This window comes from Procambarus clarkii, chromosome 13, assembly GCF_040958095.1.
Source record: "Procambarus clarkii isolate CNS0578487 chromosome 13, FALCON_Pclarkii_2.0, whole genome shotgun sequence".
In the NCBI taxonomy this organism is placed as follows: Eukaryota; Metazoa; Arthropoda; class Malacostraca; order Decapoda; family Cambaridae; genus Procambarus; species Procambarus clarkii.
Window position 1 is genome coordinate 49,689,027 of NC_091162.1, and position 16,997 is coordinate 49,706,023.

The 16,997-nt window shown below is 42.3% G+C and overlaps 1 protein-coding gene across 1 annotated transcript in view; it reads right to left on the minus strand.

The window, feature by feature from the left end:
* Positions 1 to 16,997, minus strand: part of LOC138364307 (leukocyte elastase inhibitor-like) — a 58,916-nt gene that overhangs the window by 7,378 nt on the left and 34,541 nt on the right. The window contains exon 5 of the mRNA XM_069323908.1: positions 14,625 to 14,878. Within this exon, the coding sequence (XP_069180009.1) occupies positions 14,625 to 14,878 (254 nt within the window). The remainder of the gene's footprint in view (positions 1 to 14,624; positions 14,879 to 16,997) is intronic.

A 16,997-nucleotide genomic window follows, 5' to 3' on the forward strand; every position in this document is an offset into this window, starting at 1 on the left:
CATGAGTAGGCTGGCCGTTTTTCTGGTTTTATAGTAAATCGTCAGTTGTATCCTCTGATTTTTGTCTGTAGGGATAACGTTTCTATTAACAATATCTTTCAGGACCCTTTCCTCTGTTTTATGAGCTGTGGAAAAGAAGTTCCTGTAAAATAGTCTAATAGGGGGTATAGGTGTTGTGTTAGTTGTCTCTTCGGAGGTTGCATGACTTTTCACTTTCCTTCTTATGATGTCTTCGATGAAACCATTGGAGAAGCCGTTATTGACTAGAACCTGCCTTACCCTACAGAGTTCTTCGTCGACTTGCTTCCATTCTGAGCTGTGGCTGAGAGCACGGTCGACGTATGCGTTAACAACACTCCTCTTGTACCTGTCAGGGCAGTCGCTGTTGGCATTTAGGCACATTCCTATGTTTGTTTCCTTTGTGTAGACTGCAGTGTGGAAACCTCCGCCCTTTTCCATGACTGTTACATCTAGAAAAGGCAGCTTCCCATCCTTTTCCGTCTCGTAAGTGAAACGCAGCACGGAACTCTGCTCAAATGCCTCCTTCAGCTCCTGCAGATGTCTGACATCAGGTACCTGTGTAAAAATGTCGTCAACATACCTGCAGTATATGGCCGGTTTCAAGTTCATGTCGACTAAGACTTTTTGCTCGATGGTACCCATGTAGAAGTTTGCAAACAGGACACCTAGGGGAGAACCCATAGCGACCCCATCTACTTGCTTATACATATGCCCATCCGGGCTCAAGAAGGGTGCCTCTTTAGTACAAGCTTGGAGTAGTTTCCTCAGAATACTTTCTGGCATGTCAAGAGGAGTACAGGCTGGATCACGATACACTCTGTCGGCTATCATTTCGATTGTCTCGTCCACAGGTACGTTGGTAAACAGCGATTCTACGTCCAACGAGGCTCTTATCCCTGTGGCCCGTGCGCCCCGCAGTAAGTCCACAAATTCCTTTGGAGACTTCAGGCTGAAGGCGCAAGGAACATAAGGAGTCAGCAGGCCGTTGAGTCGCTTTGCCAATCTGTACGTGGGTGTGGGTATCTGGCTAATGATTGGCCGAAGTGGGTTTCCAGGCTTGTGCGTCTTGACATTTCCATACGCATATCCAGGTTTATATTCCCCAATGATCTTTGGCAGGTGGAGTCCGGATTTCTTGGCGTTCACAGTTTCGATCAGTTTGTTGACCTTTGCTTTTAATTCGGCTGTAGTGTCCTTCGTTACCCTTTGGAACTTAGTTTGGTCAGAGAGTATGATGTTCATTTTCGCCAGATATTCGTCTTTTTTAAGAATGACATATATTGGCGACTTGTCACCTCTCCTGACAACTATCTCCTTGTTCTCACGAAGGCTTTTAGCTGCCGCTCTAAGCTCGGGGGACAGTATGGTGCTTCTGTAGTTGTCTCGATTCTTTCCTCCTTCTGCAATAAGTTCTGCTTGTAAGGTATCTTTGGTAGTGACCTTCTTTTGTGTCTCGAGGTCGAATATGTCGTCCAACAGAATTTCCAACTCCACTTTCCGGGCCATTTCACTCGGTCTGGACATAACATGACAGTTTATGCCCAGATTTAGGAGAGTGACTTGGTCCTCAGTGAGGTTAATTCCTGCAAGGTTCAGGAAGCCATCTCTTGGTCGTGGAATTGCCATAGGTCCTCCATATAATGTTGTTAGTTTCTTGATAATCCTTGTTTCAGTGCTGAGGTGATGTTGGTCTGTGAGGATGTCGAGGTGTTGTTCAATGCGGATACGGATACTATGGTCGATGTTGCTATTTCTCCACTCGTTTGTAGCATGAAGTAGTTGCGTTTTTTTGTCTTTGATTTCATTCTCTGCCTTGTATATCTGATCACGAATCAGATCCTGGCGATATTTTATCGTGAAGGCTTGATTCCTTGCTGCTGGGTCGTGCACTTTAACATTAGTATATTTTGGTAGCAGTCTTTCCTGTAGACATATTTTATTAAATATGACCGAAAAAGTAAGATTAATAATTATTGCACAACTATATTCTACCCACCTCAAGACTCCGCTCCAATATAGAAGCATCAAGAAATATGGACCAATAGGCTTTCTACAAACACTTCTATTCAATATCCATTGTTTCGTGTTCTGTCTTGTGTTGATACTTTTAATACCCTATTAATATCCTCTAATGCCACATCATCCTTCCCACCTCACTCAAATGTAATGCCACATCACCCTTCCCACCTCACTCAAATGTAGATATAAAATCAGGGAAACGCAAGTTCTAATCAGTTGTGTATTTGTGAAGTCTTTGAAAATGTAATAAGTTTTACGAAACGCGCCCGTGTCGCGTCAGACTAGAAATAAAAATGAATTTTGGAGAAGTGATTTTTGATTTACCTCCAACAGTGAAGCATAATGTACGAAAGATTGAGAAAATTCGTGTTAGAATTATTAATCTTACTTTTTCGGTCATATTTAATAAAATATGTCTACAGGAAAGACTGCTACCAAAATATACTAATGTTAAAGTGCACGACCCAGCAGCAAGGAATCAAGCCTTCACGATAAAATATCGCCAGGATCTGATTCGTGATCAGATATACAAGGCAGAGAATGAAATCAAAGACAAAAAAACGCAACTACTTTATGCTACAAACGAGTGGAGAAATAGCAACATCGACCATAGTATCCGTATCCGCATTGAACAACACCTCGACATCCTCACAGACCAACATCACCTCAGCACTGAAACAAGGATTATCAAGAAACTAACAACATTATATGGAGGACCTATGGCAATTCCACGACCAAGAGATGGCTTCCTGAACCTTGCAGGAATTAACCTCACTGAGGACCAAGTCACTCTCCTAAATCTGGTCATAAACTGTCATGTTATGTCCAGACCGAGTGAAATGGCCCGGAAAGTGGAGTTGGAAATTCTGTTGGACGACATATTCGACCTCGAGACACAAAAGAAGGTCACTACCAAAGATACCTTACAAGCAGAACTTATTGCAGAAGGAGGAAAGAATCGAGGCAACTACAGAAGCACCATACTGTCCCCCGAGCTTAGAGCGGCAGCTAAAAGCCTTCGTGAGAACAAGGAGATAGTTGTCAGGAGAGGTGACAAGTCGCCAATATATGTCATTCTTAAAAAAGACGAATATCTGGCGAAAATGAACATCATACTCTCTGACCAAACTAAGTTCCAAAGGGTAACGAAGGACACTACAGCCGAATTAAAAGCAAAGGTCAACAAACTGATCGAAACTGTGAACGCCAAGAAATCCGGACTCCACCTGCCAAAGATCATTGGGGAATATAAACCTGGATATGCGTATGGAAATGTCAAGACGCACAAGCCTGGAAACCCACTTCGGCCAATCATTAGCCAGATACCCACACCCACGTACAGATTGGCAAAGCGACTCAACGGCCTGCTGACTCCTTATGTTCCTTGCGCCTTCAGCCTGAAGTCTCCAAAGGAATTTGTGGACTTACTGCGGGGCGCACGGGCCACAGGGATAAGAGCCTCGTTGGACGTAGAATCGCTGTTTACCAACGTACCTGTGGACGAGACAATCGAAATGATAGCCGACAGAGTGTATCGTGATCCAGCCTGTACTCCTCTTGACATGCCAGAAAGTATTCTGAGGAAACTACTCCAAGCTTGTACTAAAGAGGCACCCTTCTTGAGCCCGGATGGGCATATGTATAAGCAAGTAGATGGGGTCGCTATGGGTTCTCCCCTAGGTGTCCTGTTTGCAAACTTCTACATGGGTACCATCGAGCAAAAAGTCTTAGTCGACATGAACTTGAAACCGGCCATATACTGCAGGTATGTTGACGACATTTTTACACAGGTACCTGATGTCAGACATCTGCAGGAGCTGAAGGAGGCATTTGAGCAGAGTTCCGTGCTGCGTTTCACTTACGAGACGGAAAAGGATGGGAAGCTGCCTTTTCTAGATGTAACAGTCATGGAAAAGGGCGGAGGTTTCCACACTGCAGTCTACACAAAGGAAACAAACATAGGAATGTGCCTAAATGCCAACAGCGACTGCCCTGACAGGTACAAGAGGAGTGTTGTTAACGCATACGTCGACCGTGCTCTCAGCCACAGCTCAGAATGGAAGCAAGTCGACGAAGAACTCTGTAGGGTAAGGCAGGTTCTAGTCAATAACGGCTTCTCCAATGGTTTCATCGAAGACATCATAAGAAGGAAAGTGAAAAGTCATGCAACCTCCGAAGAGACAACTAACACAACACCTATACCCCCTATTAGACTATTTTACAGGAACTTCTTTTCCACAGCTCATAAAACAGAGGAAAGGGTCCTGAAAGATATTGTTAATAGAAACGTTATCCCTACAGACAAAAATCAGAGGATACAACTGACGATTTACTATAAAACCAGAAAAACGGCCAGCCTACTCATGAGAAACTCTCCAGACACGAAACAGAACGCTTTAAAAGAGACTAACGTCGTCTATGCCTTCAAATGCCCACTTGGGGACTGTAAGCTCCAAAAAACCCAGTATATAGGCAAGACAACAACATCTCTTTCTAGGCGTTTAACGATGCATAAACAACAGGGCTCCATTAAGGAACATATAATCTCTTCCCATAACCAAACCATCGCCAGAGAAATCCTAGTAAACAACACAGAAATCATCGATAGATACAGCGATAGCAGGCGGCTTGACGTTTGCGAGGCACTACACATCAAGAAGTCAACACCAGCAATCAACAGCCAATTATTGCACAACTATATTCTACCCACCTCAAGACTCCGCTCCAATATAGAAGCATCAAGAAATATGGACCAATAGGCTTTCTACAAACACTTCTATTCAATATCCATTGTTTCGTGTTCTGTCTTGTGTTGATACTTTTAATACCCTATTAATATCCTCTAATGCCACATCATCCTTCCCACCTCACTCAAATGTAATGCCACATCACCCTTCCCACCTCACTGAAATGTAGATATAAAATCAGGGAAACGCAAGTTCTAATCAGTTGTGTATTTGTGAAGTCTTTGAAAATGTAATAAGTTTTACGAAACGCGCCCGTGTCGCGTCAGACTAGAAATAAAAATGAATTTTGGAGAAGTGATTTTTGATTTACCTCCAACAGTGAAGCATAATGTACGAAAGATTGAGAAAATTCGTGTTAGAATTATTAATCTTACTTTTTCGGTCATATTTAATAAAATATGTCTACAGGAAAGACTGCTACCAAAATATACTAAATATATATATATATATATATATATATATATATATATATATATATATATATATATATATATATATATATATATATATATATATATATATATATATATATATATATATATATATATATATATATATATATATAACTGAAAACTCACACCCCAGAAGTGACTCGAACCCATACTCCCAGAAGCAACGCAACTGGTATGTACAAGACGCCTTAATCCACTTGACCATCACGACCGGACATAATGAGGTGATAGCCGAGGCTATTTGAACCACCCCACCACCGGCACTCGGATAGTAATCTTGGGCATAGCATTTTACCAAATCACCTCATTCTTTGGGGCACACGTGAGGAACACAAATGCGAACAAGCCTGAATGGTCCCCAGGACAATATGCAACTGAAAACTCACACCCCAGAAGTGACTCTAACCCATACTCCCAGAAGCAACGCAACTGGTATGTACAAGACGCCTTAATCCACTTGACCATCACGACCGGACATAATGAGGTGATAGCCGAGGCTATATGAACCACCCCACCGCCGGCACTCGGATAGTAATCTTGGGCATAGCATTTTACCAAATCACCTCATTCTTTGGGGCACACGTGAGGAACATAAATGCGAACAAGCCTGAATGGTCCCCAGGACAATATGCAACTGAAAACTCACACCCCAGAAGTGACTCGAAACCATACTCCCAGAAGCAACGCAACTGGTATGTACAAGACGCCTTAATCCACTTGACCATCACGACCGGACATAATGAGGTGATAGCCGAGGCTATTTGAACCACCCCACCGCCGGCACTCGGATAGTAATCTTGGGCATAGCATTTTACCAAATCACCGCTTGTTCGCATTTGTGTTCCTCACGTGTGCCCCAAAGAATGAGGTGATTTGGTAAAATGCTATGCCCAAGATTACTATCCGAGTGCCGGCGGTGGGGTGGTTCAAATAGCCTCGGCTATCACCTCATTATGTCCGGTCGTGATGGTCAAGTGGATTAAGGCGTCTTGTACATATACCAGTTGCGTTGCTTCTGGGAGTATGGGTTCGAGTCACTTCTGGGGTGTGAGTTTTCAGTTGCATATTGTCCTGGGGACCATTCAGGCTTGTTCGCATTTGTGTTCCTCACGTGTGCCCCAAAGAATGAGGTGATTTGGTAAAATGCTATGCCCAAGATTACTATCCGAGTGCCGGCGGTGGGGTGGTTCAAATAGCCTCGGCTATCACCTCATTATGTCCGGTCGTGATGGTCAAGTGGATTAAGGCGTCTTGTACATACCAGTTGCGTTGCTTCTGGGAGTATGGGTTCGAGTCACTTCTGGGGTGTGAGTTTTCAGTTGCATATTGTCCTGGGGACCATTCAGGCTTGTTCGCATTTGTGTTCCTCACGTGTGCCCCAAAGAATGAGGTGATTTGGTAAAATGCTATGCCCAAGATTACTATCCGAGTGCCGGCGGTGGGGTGGTTCAAATAGCCTCGGCTATCACCTCATTATGTCCGGTCGTGATGGTCAAGTGGATTAAGGCGTCTTGTACATACCAGTTGCGTTGCTTCTGGGAGTATGGGTTCGAGTCACTTCTGGGGTGTGAGTTTTCAGTTGCATATTGTCCTGGGGACCATTCAGGCTTGTTCGCATTTGTGTTCCTCACGTGTGCCCCAAAGAATGAGGTGATTTGGTAAAATGCTATGCCCAAGATTACTATCCGAGTGCCGGCGGTGGGGTGGTTCAAATAGCCTCGGCTATCACCTCATTATGTCCGGTCGTGATGGTCAAGTGGATTAAGGCGTCTTGTACATACCAGTTGCGTTGCTTCTGGGAGTATGGGTTCGAGTCACTTCTGGGGTGTGAGTTTTCAGTTGCATATTGTCCTGGGGACCATTCAGGCTTGTTCGCATTTGTGTTCCTCACGTGTGCCCCAAAGAATGAGGTGATTTGGTAAAATGCTATGCCCAAGATTACTATCCGAGTGCCGGCGGTGGGGTGGTTCAAATAGCCTCGGCTATCACCTCATTATGTCCGGTCGTGATGATCAAGTGGATTAAGGTGTCTTGTACATACCAGTTGCGTTGCTTCTGGGAGTATGGGTTCGAGTCACTTCTGGGGTGTGAGTTTTCAGTTGCATATTGTCCTGGGGACCATTCAGGCTTGTTCGCATTTGTGTTCCTCACGTGTGCCCCAAAGAATGAGGTGATTTGGTAAAATGCTATGCCCAAGATTACTATCCGAGTGCCGGCGGTGGGGTGGTTCAAATAGCCTCGGCTATCACCTCATTATGTCCGGTCGTGATGGTCAAGTGGATTAAGGCGTCTTGTACATACCAGTTGCGTTGCTTCTGGGAGTATGGGTTCGAGTCACTTCTGGGGTGTGAGTTTTCAGTTGCATATTGTCCTGGGGACCATTCAGGCTTGTTCGCATTTGTGTTCCTCACGTGTGCCCCAAAGAATGAGGTGATTTGGTAAAATGCTATGCCCAAGATTACTATCCGAGTGCCGGCGGTGGGGTGGTTCAAATAGCCTCGGCTATCACCTCATTATGTCCGGTCGTGATGATCAAGTGGATTAAGGTGTCTTGTACATACCAGTTGCGTTGCTTCTGGGAGTATGGGTTCGAGTCACTTCTGGGGTGTGAGTTTTCAGTTGCATATTGTCCTGGGGACCATTCAGGCTTGTTCGCATTTGTGTTCCTCACGTGTGCCCCAAAGAATGAGGTGATTTGGTAAAATGCTATGCCCAAGATTACTATCCGAGTGCCGGCGGTGGGGTGGTTCAAATAGCCTCGGCTATCACCTCATTATGTCCGGTCGTGATGGTCAAGTGGATTAAGGCGTCTTGTACATACCAGTTGCGTTGCTTCTGGGAGTATGGGTTCGAGTCACTTCTGGGGTGTGAGTTTTCAGTTGCATATTGTCCTGGGGACCATTCAGGCTTGTTCGCATATATATATATATATATATACATGACTGAAAACTCACACCCCAGACGTGACTCGAACCCATACTCCCAGTAGCAACGCAACTGGTAACTACAGGGCGCCTTAATCCGCTTGACCATCACGCCCGGACAAAAGGAAGTGATAGCCGAAGCTATTTGAACCACTTCCCCGCCAGCATATTTTTTTCAGTCGCATATGTCATAGTGGCCTCGTAGCCTGGTTAATAGCGCGCAGGACTCGTAATTCTGTGGCGCGGGTTCGATTCCCGCACGAGGCAGAAACAAATGGGCAAAGTTTCTTTCACCCTGAATGCCCCTGTTACCTAGCAGTAAATAGGTACCTGGGAGTTAGTCAGCTGTCATGGGCTGCTTCCTGGGGGTGGAGGCCTGGTCGAGGACCGGGCCGCGGGGACACTAAAGCCCCGAAATCATCTCAAGACAACCTCAAGATATAGTCCTGGGGACCATTCATCTCTGCTTAAGGCACAACTCTCCTAAACACGAGAGTGAAGTATACAACTTTAGAACACTTTCCCACCAGGAGACTCGAACCCTAGCCAGCACAGAAGCCTTCCAGCAACTGGCATAACAGGTACGCCTTAACCCGCTCCACCACTTGCTCAGGTGGTGGAGCGTTTCGTGTTTAGGAGAGTTGTGCCTTAAGCAGAGACACAGTGTTCTCCCATATTAACAGGGACTTGATGAAATAAACGTATAAATGACCCCTCACTTGCTCTAGTGCTCTTGGGAGGTGGTGATCTTTGGGGTATATAAATACTCCGAAATTACCATCTCTTTTAAGGGTCTGAGCAGGTGGTGGAGCGGGTTAAGGCGTACCTGTTATGCCAGTTGCTGGAAGGCTTCTGTGCTGGCTAGGGTTCGAGTCTCCTGGTGGGAAAGTGTTCTAAAGTTGTATACTTCACTCTCGTGTTTAGGAGAGTTGTGCCTTATATATATATATATATATATATATATATATATATATATATATATATATATATATATATATATATATATATATATATATATATATATATATATGTATATATATATATATATATATATATATAAATATATATATATATATTTATATATATATATATATATATATATAAATATATATATATATATATATATATATATATATATATATATATATATATATATATATATATATATATATATATATATATATATATATATATATATATATATATATATATATATATACGTTTGTTTTGATTATCCATTTTTATTTCAATTGTGTCTACTATAGGAGAATTCTAGTGTATCAAATACATGCATGCTGCTACGGTCCCCCTAGATACGTTTCCAGTGCTGTTAGATACACAAGCTTTGCTGTACCAGATAGATCACAAACTGCACCTCACGTCGCTGGAAGACAAGAGAGCTTGGAGAGACATGATCACCAACATACAAAATTTTCAGGGGAAGAAAAAGGGTTGACAATGATGCATTATTTAACATGGGTGGTACACGCTCAAGGAGACACAGTTGAAGCTGAGTACCCAAATGAGCCACAGAGACATTAGGAAGAACTTTTTCAGTGTCAGGGAAGTTAGTAAATGGAATGCACTAGGAAGTGATGTGGTGGAGGCTGACTCCATACACAGTTTCAAATGCAGATATGATAGAACCCAGTAGGCTCAGGAATCTGTACACCAGTTGATATACAGTTGAGAGGCGGGACCAAAGAGCCAAAAACTCAAATTTGTACACCCCTCACCTATATGTACTCAAAGAATGCAAATAAGTGAGTACACACACACACACACACACACACAATGTACACATATGTACACTTAAAAAATTGTGCACATAAGAATGTACACATAAGAAATTCCAGGAGGTCTTCACCTTAGAGTAAGGAGAAATTCCAGAGATAAGAGAGGGAATAGTTAACCAGGAACCACTAAAAAAGTTTGAGATTACCAGTGGGTAAGTAAGGAAGTTTTTACTAGAGATGGATGTGACAAAGGCTATAGGCCCAGATAGAATCTCCCCTTGGATACTAAAGCAAGGAGCAGAAGCATTGTGCCTGCCACTCTCTATAGTATATAGCAAATCACTGGCAACAGGGGGAACTGCCATAAATTTGGAAAGCAGCTAATGTAGTCCCGATATACAAGAAAGGGGATAGATAGGAGGCACTGAACTGCAGGCCAGTGTCCCTAACCTGCATACCATGGATGCTGATGGAGAAGAATGCGTGAAGAAAGCTAGTGGAACATCTGGAGCGAAAGAACTTTGTAACACAGAATCAACATGGGTTCAAGGATGGCAAGTCCTACCTCACAGGGTTAATGGAATTCTACGACCTGGCAACAAAAATCAGGCAAGAAAGAAAGGGGTGGGCAGACTGCATAATTTTGGATTGTCAGAATGCCTTTGACACAGTGCCACACAAGAGGCTAGTGAAAAAGCTGGAGATGCAGGCTGGAGTGAAAGGGAAGGTACTCCATTGGATAAGGGAGTACCTAAGCAACAGAAGACAACGAGTCACTGTGAGGGGCGAAGTCTAAGATTGGCGAGACGTCACAAGTGGAGTCCCGCAGGAGTCAGTCCATGGACCTATACTGTTTCTGATATATGTAAATGATCTCCCAGAGTGTATAGACTCGTTTCTCTCAATGTTTGCTGACGATGCAAAAATAATGAGGAGAATTGAAACAGAGGATGATAGTAGGAGACTACAAGATGACCAACACAGACTGAATGAATTCTCCAACAAATGGCTGCTAAAGTTCAACCCGAGTAAATGCAAAGTAATGCAACTAGGCGGTGGAAACAGGAGGCCAGACACAGGATACAGAATAGGAGATAAAGTGCTTCGTGAAACGGACAGAGAGAAAGATCTAAGAGTTGATATCACACCAAACCTGTCTCCTGAAGCCCACAAAAAAAGAATTACATCTGCAGCATATGAGAGGCTGGCTAACATTCGAACAGCCTTCAGGAGCCAGTGTAAGGAATCATTCAGAATCTTGTACACCACATATGTAAGACCAATCCTGGAATATGCGGCCCCAGCAAGGAGCCCGTACCTTGTCAAGCACAAGACGAAGCTGGAAAAAGTTCAGAGGTATGCCACTAGACTAGTCCCAAAACTAAGAGGCATGAGTTACGAGGAAAGGCTGCGGTAAATGCACCTCACGATACTGGAAGACAGAGGAGTAATAGGAGACATGATCACAACCTACAAAATCCTCAGGGGAATTGACAGGGTAGATAAGGATAAACTGTTTAACATGGGTGGTAAGCGAATAAGGGGACACAGATGGAGACTGAGTACCCAAATGAGGCACAGGGACGTTAGAAATAAATTTTTCCAGTGTCCGGGTAGTTAACAGATGGAATGTCAATGTAAGTATAGTATGCTCATGTAAAATGTCTGTGTAAGTATAATATGGTCATGTAAAGTGTCAGTTTAAGTATAATATGGTCATGTAGAGTATGTCAGTGTAAGTATAGTATAGTCATGTAAAGTGTGCATTCAATACAGTATTCGACTCTATATTTTAGTAACTAAATGTGAGAGGCCTTATCTTTATGGATGATACCTAGACAAGGAGATATGGACATGGATGAACACTCCTCGTGGTTGAGGCTGGCATCAACACATGTACTGGTTGTGCCAAGTAGTTGTTAACTGTGCTTCTTCTTCTTCAATTACACCTGTCATAGTGCACTCACAAATAATAGAAGTAACCTAACATGACAGCTATATCAGGGAACAATTATAATTTTTAAAATAAAGATCTGAGAATATTGCTCACCCTATTTTGTCTCGACTAGTGTTCTAACCGACTCACCCTATATCTACCTAACATAACTGGCCAGGAATGTAAAGATAATAAATGGGTTTCAGGTAAGGATACCTCCCTGATCTGTAGACAAAGATCGTGTTGATAATGGGAGCACTTTACAACCCATAACACAGTTTTCCAAGGGAAAATTTATTGGAGCTCGATTTGCCCTGGTGAGACTTGTTAGATTTAAATGGTGATTCACTGTGGCCTTCTCCCACTGATGCCTTCTCTGTTTTGTCTAGATGTCTCTATTTTGGTACTGATAATTAAGTTGATTAAATGGAAATATTGTTATGATGTTTACTGTACATAGACTGATGTATTAAGAATGTTTCCCATTATTTGGTGGTAAAATTAATAGCGACATGTGGCAATTATATTCCCTGTTTTCTACTGAAAATAATCTGTGCTACATCTTCTATGAGTTAATTTGTTTATTACAAAAAAGGCAGCAATATTATCTGCATAATGTATTAAAAGTTAGTAAATGGTATCGGTTTTCCGACAAGTATTCTATGATCATGTAAAGTATGTCATTGTAAATATAGTATGATCATGTAAAATATGTCAGTGTCTCTATAAGTATTCTTAATATTTATTAGGCTTTTATTCATATCATCTATGTTGAGGTAACTTGTATTACAAGTTAGGTTTTAGGTCAGGATGGCTCAGTGTCTTTTAATCCTGTACACTCGTGACAGAGAATATGTTAATGTTTTAACATTAAAGCTTCGTTTCATCTGCTTGGCCAAAACATCTTTCCAGTTTAATTATGCAGCCCCTCTTCCTGTTTTAGTAGTACTTATAGTAACAATGTACAGTACATATATCGACTTACAACGCAAACCTAAAGTAGAAATCTGTTCTATTGAATTTGGACGAACCGGAAAGGTTTTTGTATTTATGTTGCTAAGACAACCTAAACTCACCTTATCAAACATTCCTTGGACTAATACACGCTAACTGAGGCCTAATATAGTACATATGTGTGCTATACTAGGCATAGGAATATTTTAAAAAATTGCTTAATTTTATTATAACTATATAATGAATAGTACCAAATTCTACTACATAATTGCTTAGCACGCCAATATTTATACTATGGTGTACATAGCTACAATAACTACTGTCAAAACAGGAGGATGGGTTGAATTATGATATATTTTATTATTTTCTGTCTAAAATAACTATGTTTTAAATTTCAGGGAAATTGATTGGTTAATAGCAAAACTACACTTATAAATATATAGAATCGGGTCCAAGAACTAACTTCTGATGAACTTTTAAGAAATATCTGCTCAAGTCTGTAGAGTTTAATTATATCCGTAAGAACTCTTTTAAGACTGCAGTGAGGATTAAAACTGAAAAAAAATCGGCCATAAACTAGTCGCTGACAAATTTTGGTCTTTAAATGGACTTTGAAAAAATTTGGTCTCAAATTGAACTCTGAAAAAAATCAGCCTGAAACTATGTGACAGAGCGATGACTTTTTGGGAGTTCGCTAAATAGAGTGGTCAGCAGCAGTGACTTTTGGGAGTTCATTCAATCTGGTGGTAGGCAGCGAGAATTTTTTAGGAGTTCGCTCAATACCATGGTCCGCAGATATGATCTTCAAAAAAAAAAAAAAAAAAATATTGCTAAGCTGTCAATCCTACTACTATAGACCTCCATGAAGTACCAATAAGTAGTGCTGGACCACCAGGAAGTATCAATATGTAGTGATAGACCACCAGAAAGTTAATTTTGTATTATTGAAGTTGGACAAACCTAAAACTTTTTTACCCGCAACATAACTTTACCTGAATTTACTTGAGGAACACTAACACTCTAGTGGCCTCGACGAGGACAGGAAGCCGGTGACTTGTCAAAGGAACCCACAATGGTCCTGGTGATTTTTCAAGCTGGATTTTAAAGTTCAAAAGAGTTTTGGGATTTACGACTTCGGCGGGTAAGCGGTTCCGTGGATTTATTACCTGAGGGTCAAAAAGCATCTCCAGTTTTGTGTTCCATAATGTGACTTATTGAGCTTGAACCCGTTGCTCCTTGTTTGTCTTACATCTGACCTTTTGAAGGAATTGTCTGGATAAACAGCTTTTCAATTTGTTAAGTATTTTAAGTGTCGATGAGATCCGTCCCACGATGCCTGGTCTGTAGTGTTGATAGCCCTGTGGCCCCTCAACCCTTACTGGTAAGACAGCTCATGTCTTAGTATAAGACCTTACCAAAACGAACCTGCACCAGCAATCCTAGGCCTAATACAGTACACACACACACACACACACACACATATATATATATATATATATATATATATATATATATATATATATATATATATATATATATATATATATATATATATATATAAATGCAATATTAGGCCTAGAAAAATTATGGTTTGGTTTTACTTATATTTATTATTTACTCCTTAAATTAATAGTAGACAGCCTGGTGTAATGGTGCTCATTAGTTCTCTCGACCAAAACGTTACTTAAAGTACTATCGCCTCAGGAGTCTGCGTTGCTAAAAACAATGAGTCATCTCCTTGTCTGTGTCACACTCACACTCACATTCCATAAATGTTTACCTTAACACTGACAACATTTATATAGAGATGCAAGTAAAACATCCTGACTACTCACCGCCTTAAGTTCCTCAGTGATTGTCTGCTCCAGTTTGAACCTTGGGAAGTGAAGATCTACTTTCTCCTCTTTCAGGTTGGTGAGGGCGTGGTGGAGGGTGTCTTGGGAGAGGCGCCGCAGCATGGCGTCCAGGGGCGTGGAGGTCTTGCCAGGGTCGCTACCGGGGGTGTTGTCAGGCAGCAACACGAACATGGACCCCGCCATCAACTTGTACGGAATCTTTAACACTGTCGCTCCCAGCTCACTCGAGACTCCTGCAACCACAGACCACTGTAACCAGTGTTAACACTATGGGATGTCACACTAGTTTACTGCAACCACAGTCCACTGTAACCTTTGTTAATTAACTCTGAGGGCTGTCACACTAGTGTCCTACAACCACAGTCCACTGTAACTGGTGTTTACTCTCAGGACTGTCACATTATATATATAAATATATATATATATATATATATATATATATATATATGTATATATATATATATATATATATATATATATATATATATATATATATATATATATATATATATATATATATATATATATATATATATATATATATATATATATATATGCAATTGACGATCACAAAACACTGATCATTTTATGCGGACAATCCACAGAGAAATATGAAATGAGGTGAACGTTTCGGCTTTGTTAAAGCCTTTGTCAACACCAGACTGACTGATCTGAGTCAGTCAGTTTGAGTCAGTCTGGTGTTGACAAAGGCTTTAACAAAGCCGAAACGTTCACCTCATTTCATATTTCTCTGTGGATTTTCCGCATATATATATATATATATATATATATATATTTTTTTTTTTTTGTGACGGTGATCCCCTCCCCCCCCCCCTTATATTTCTCCCACGCCTGCTGTAAGAGTCATGTCCACTTTACCCGAGCGTTCTCTGCGTCGCAGGCATCAGTCTGATATATGTGGGAAAGTGTAGTGTTCTCGAGGTAGCGAGAAATTTGTAAAAGAAGAGTATTTTGGCCTGTGGTTTAGGCCCTTTAGGACGCCAATATGGCGCTGGCCCCTCCGTTTTGCCGCCAAAACTGTGTGACGTCAGTGGCGCCAGATTGGTCACTGACAGTGACGTGGCACAGGGAGCCAATGAAAACCTCCCCTGGCAAATATGACGTCACGAAGGCAGGGGGGTCCGGTCATCGCGCCACTGTGGCGCCACCAGTCTGAGACAGCACGCCAAGGAAGTCGGACGTGCGCTGGGGGGTCCTGTCAGTTGGACAGTTTACCCCATCTCCGGAGGATTTACGCATCACCGGCGGTCTGCCAGCACCTGTGGGGTCTTCCTTCGTTCATGTGTTGGACCAGAGATGGAATTGACGGAATATTGAGCAACAAGTGCTCCAGGGACAGGTGTTGTGCAAGAGTGGAGTCTATGCAGTGACGTCTGATAGCTTCACAGTGATGAAGCAGTGGCAGGGCCGATCCTCCATGAGGGAATCAGTCTGACACGACACGTCAAGATGGACGGATGTGTAAAAGTTGGTCCTGTCAGTTTGACAGTTGTACCCCCGATCCCATGGATCTTACGCGTCACCCATAGTCTGCAAGTACGCCGAGAGGTCTTCCTTCATTCCATGTGTGGACCATAGAGGGGATTGATGGAATATTGAGCAAAGTGCTCCAGGGTCGGGTGCTGTGCAGGTGAAGTCTAGGCAGTATCGTCTGGGACGTCTGATAGCTTCACAGTGACGACGTAGCGGCTGGGCCAATCCACTGGGAAGCAGTGAAAGAAGATACTAATTGGAAATCCGTACGACTGCAGCCGAGTAGTAGTTTGGCAGCCGTAGTTGGGAGGAGAAGTTGACAGCCGGGAGACCGACTCCATCCCTACAAGACGTTGAGGAGGAGCACGGACCTGCGGAGGACAGAACATGGCGACGACGCATTTATTTTGGGACGTTGATTGGGTTCCTGGAGGACACATCAGTGTGTGTGTGGGGGCGTTCCCTACACGAGGCGAGAGCCTGGACCAGGAGCAACAACTCAACTCTCACCGGAGGATAGGTGGAAGTAGGTGATTCTAGATTCCCTCCCAATTCCCCTTTAGTCAGCTATATACTTAGCCAGAGTATCTTTCATGTCATGAGCAAGGCTCACTTATGTCCATGTCACAGTAAGGCACAGTAGTGCAGAGCAAGGCTGTATAGAGCACTCACCATATTTATTATGTGGTGTGTGCAGGCACCTGGAATTACTGAAGAATTTATTGTGTCGATAATTTCTTTCATGTGATTTACTATGATAACTTAGAGAGAGAGAGTATATATATATATATATATATATATATATATATATATATATATATATATATAACTGAAAACTCACACCCCAGAAGTGACTCG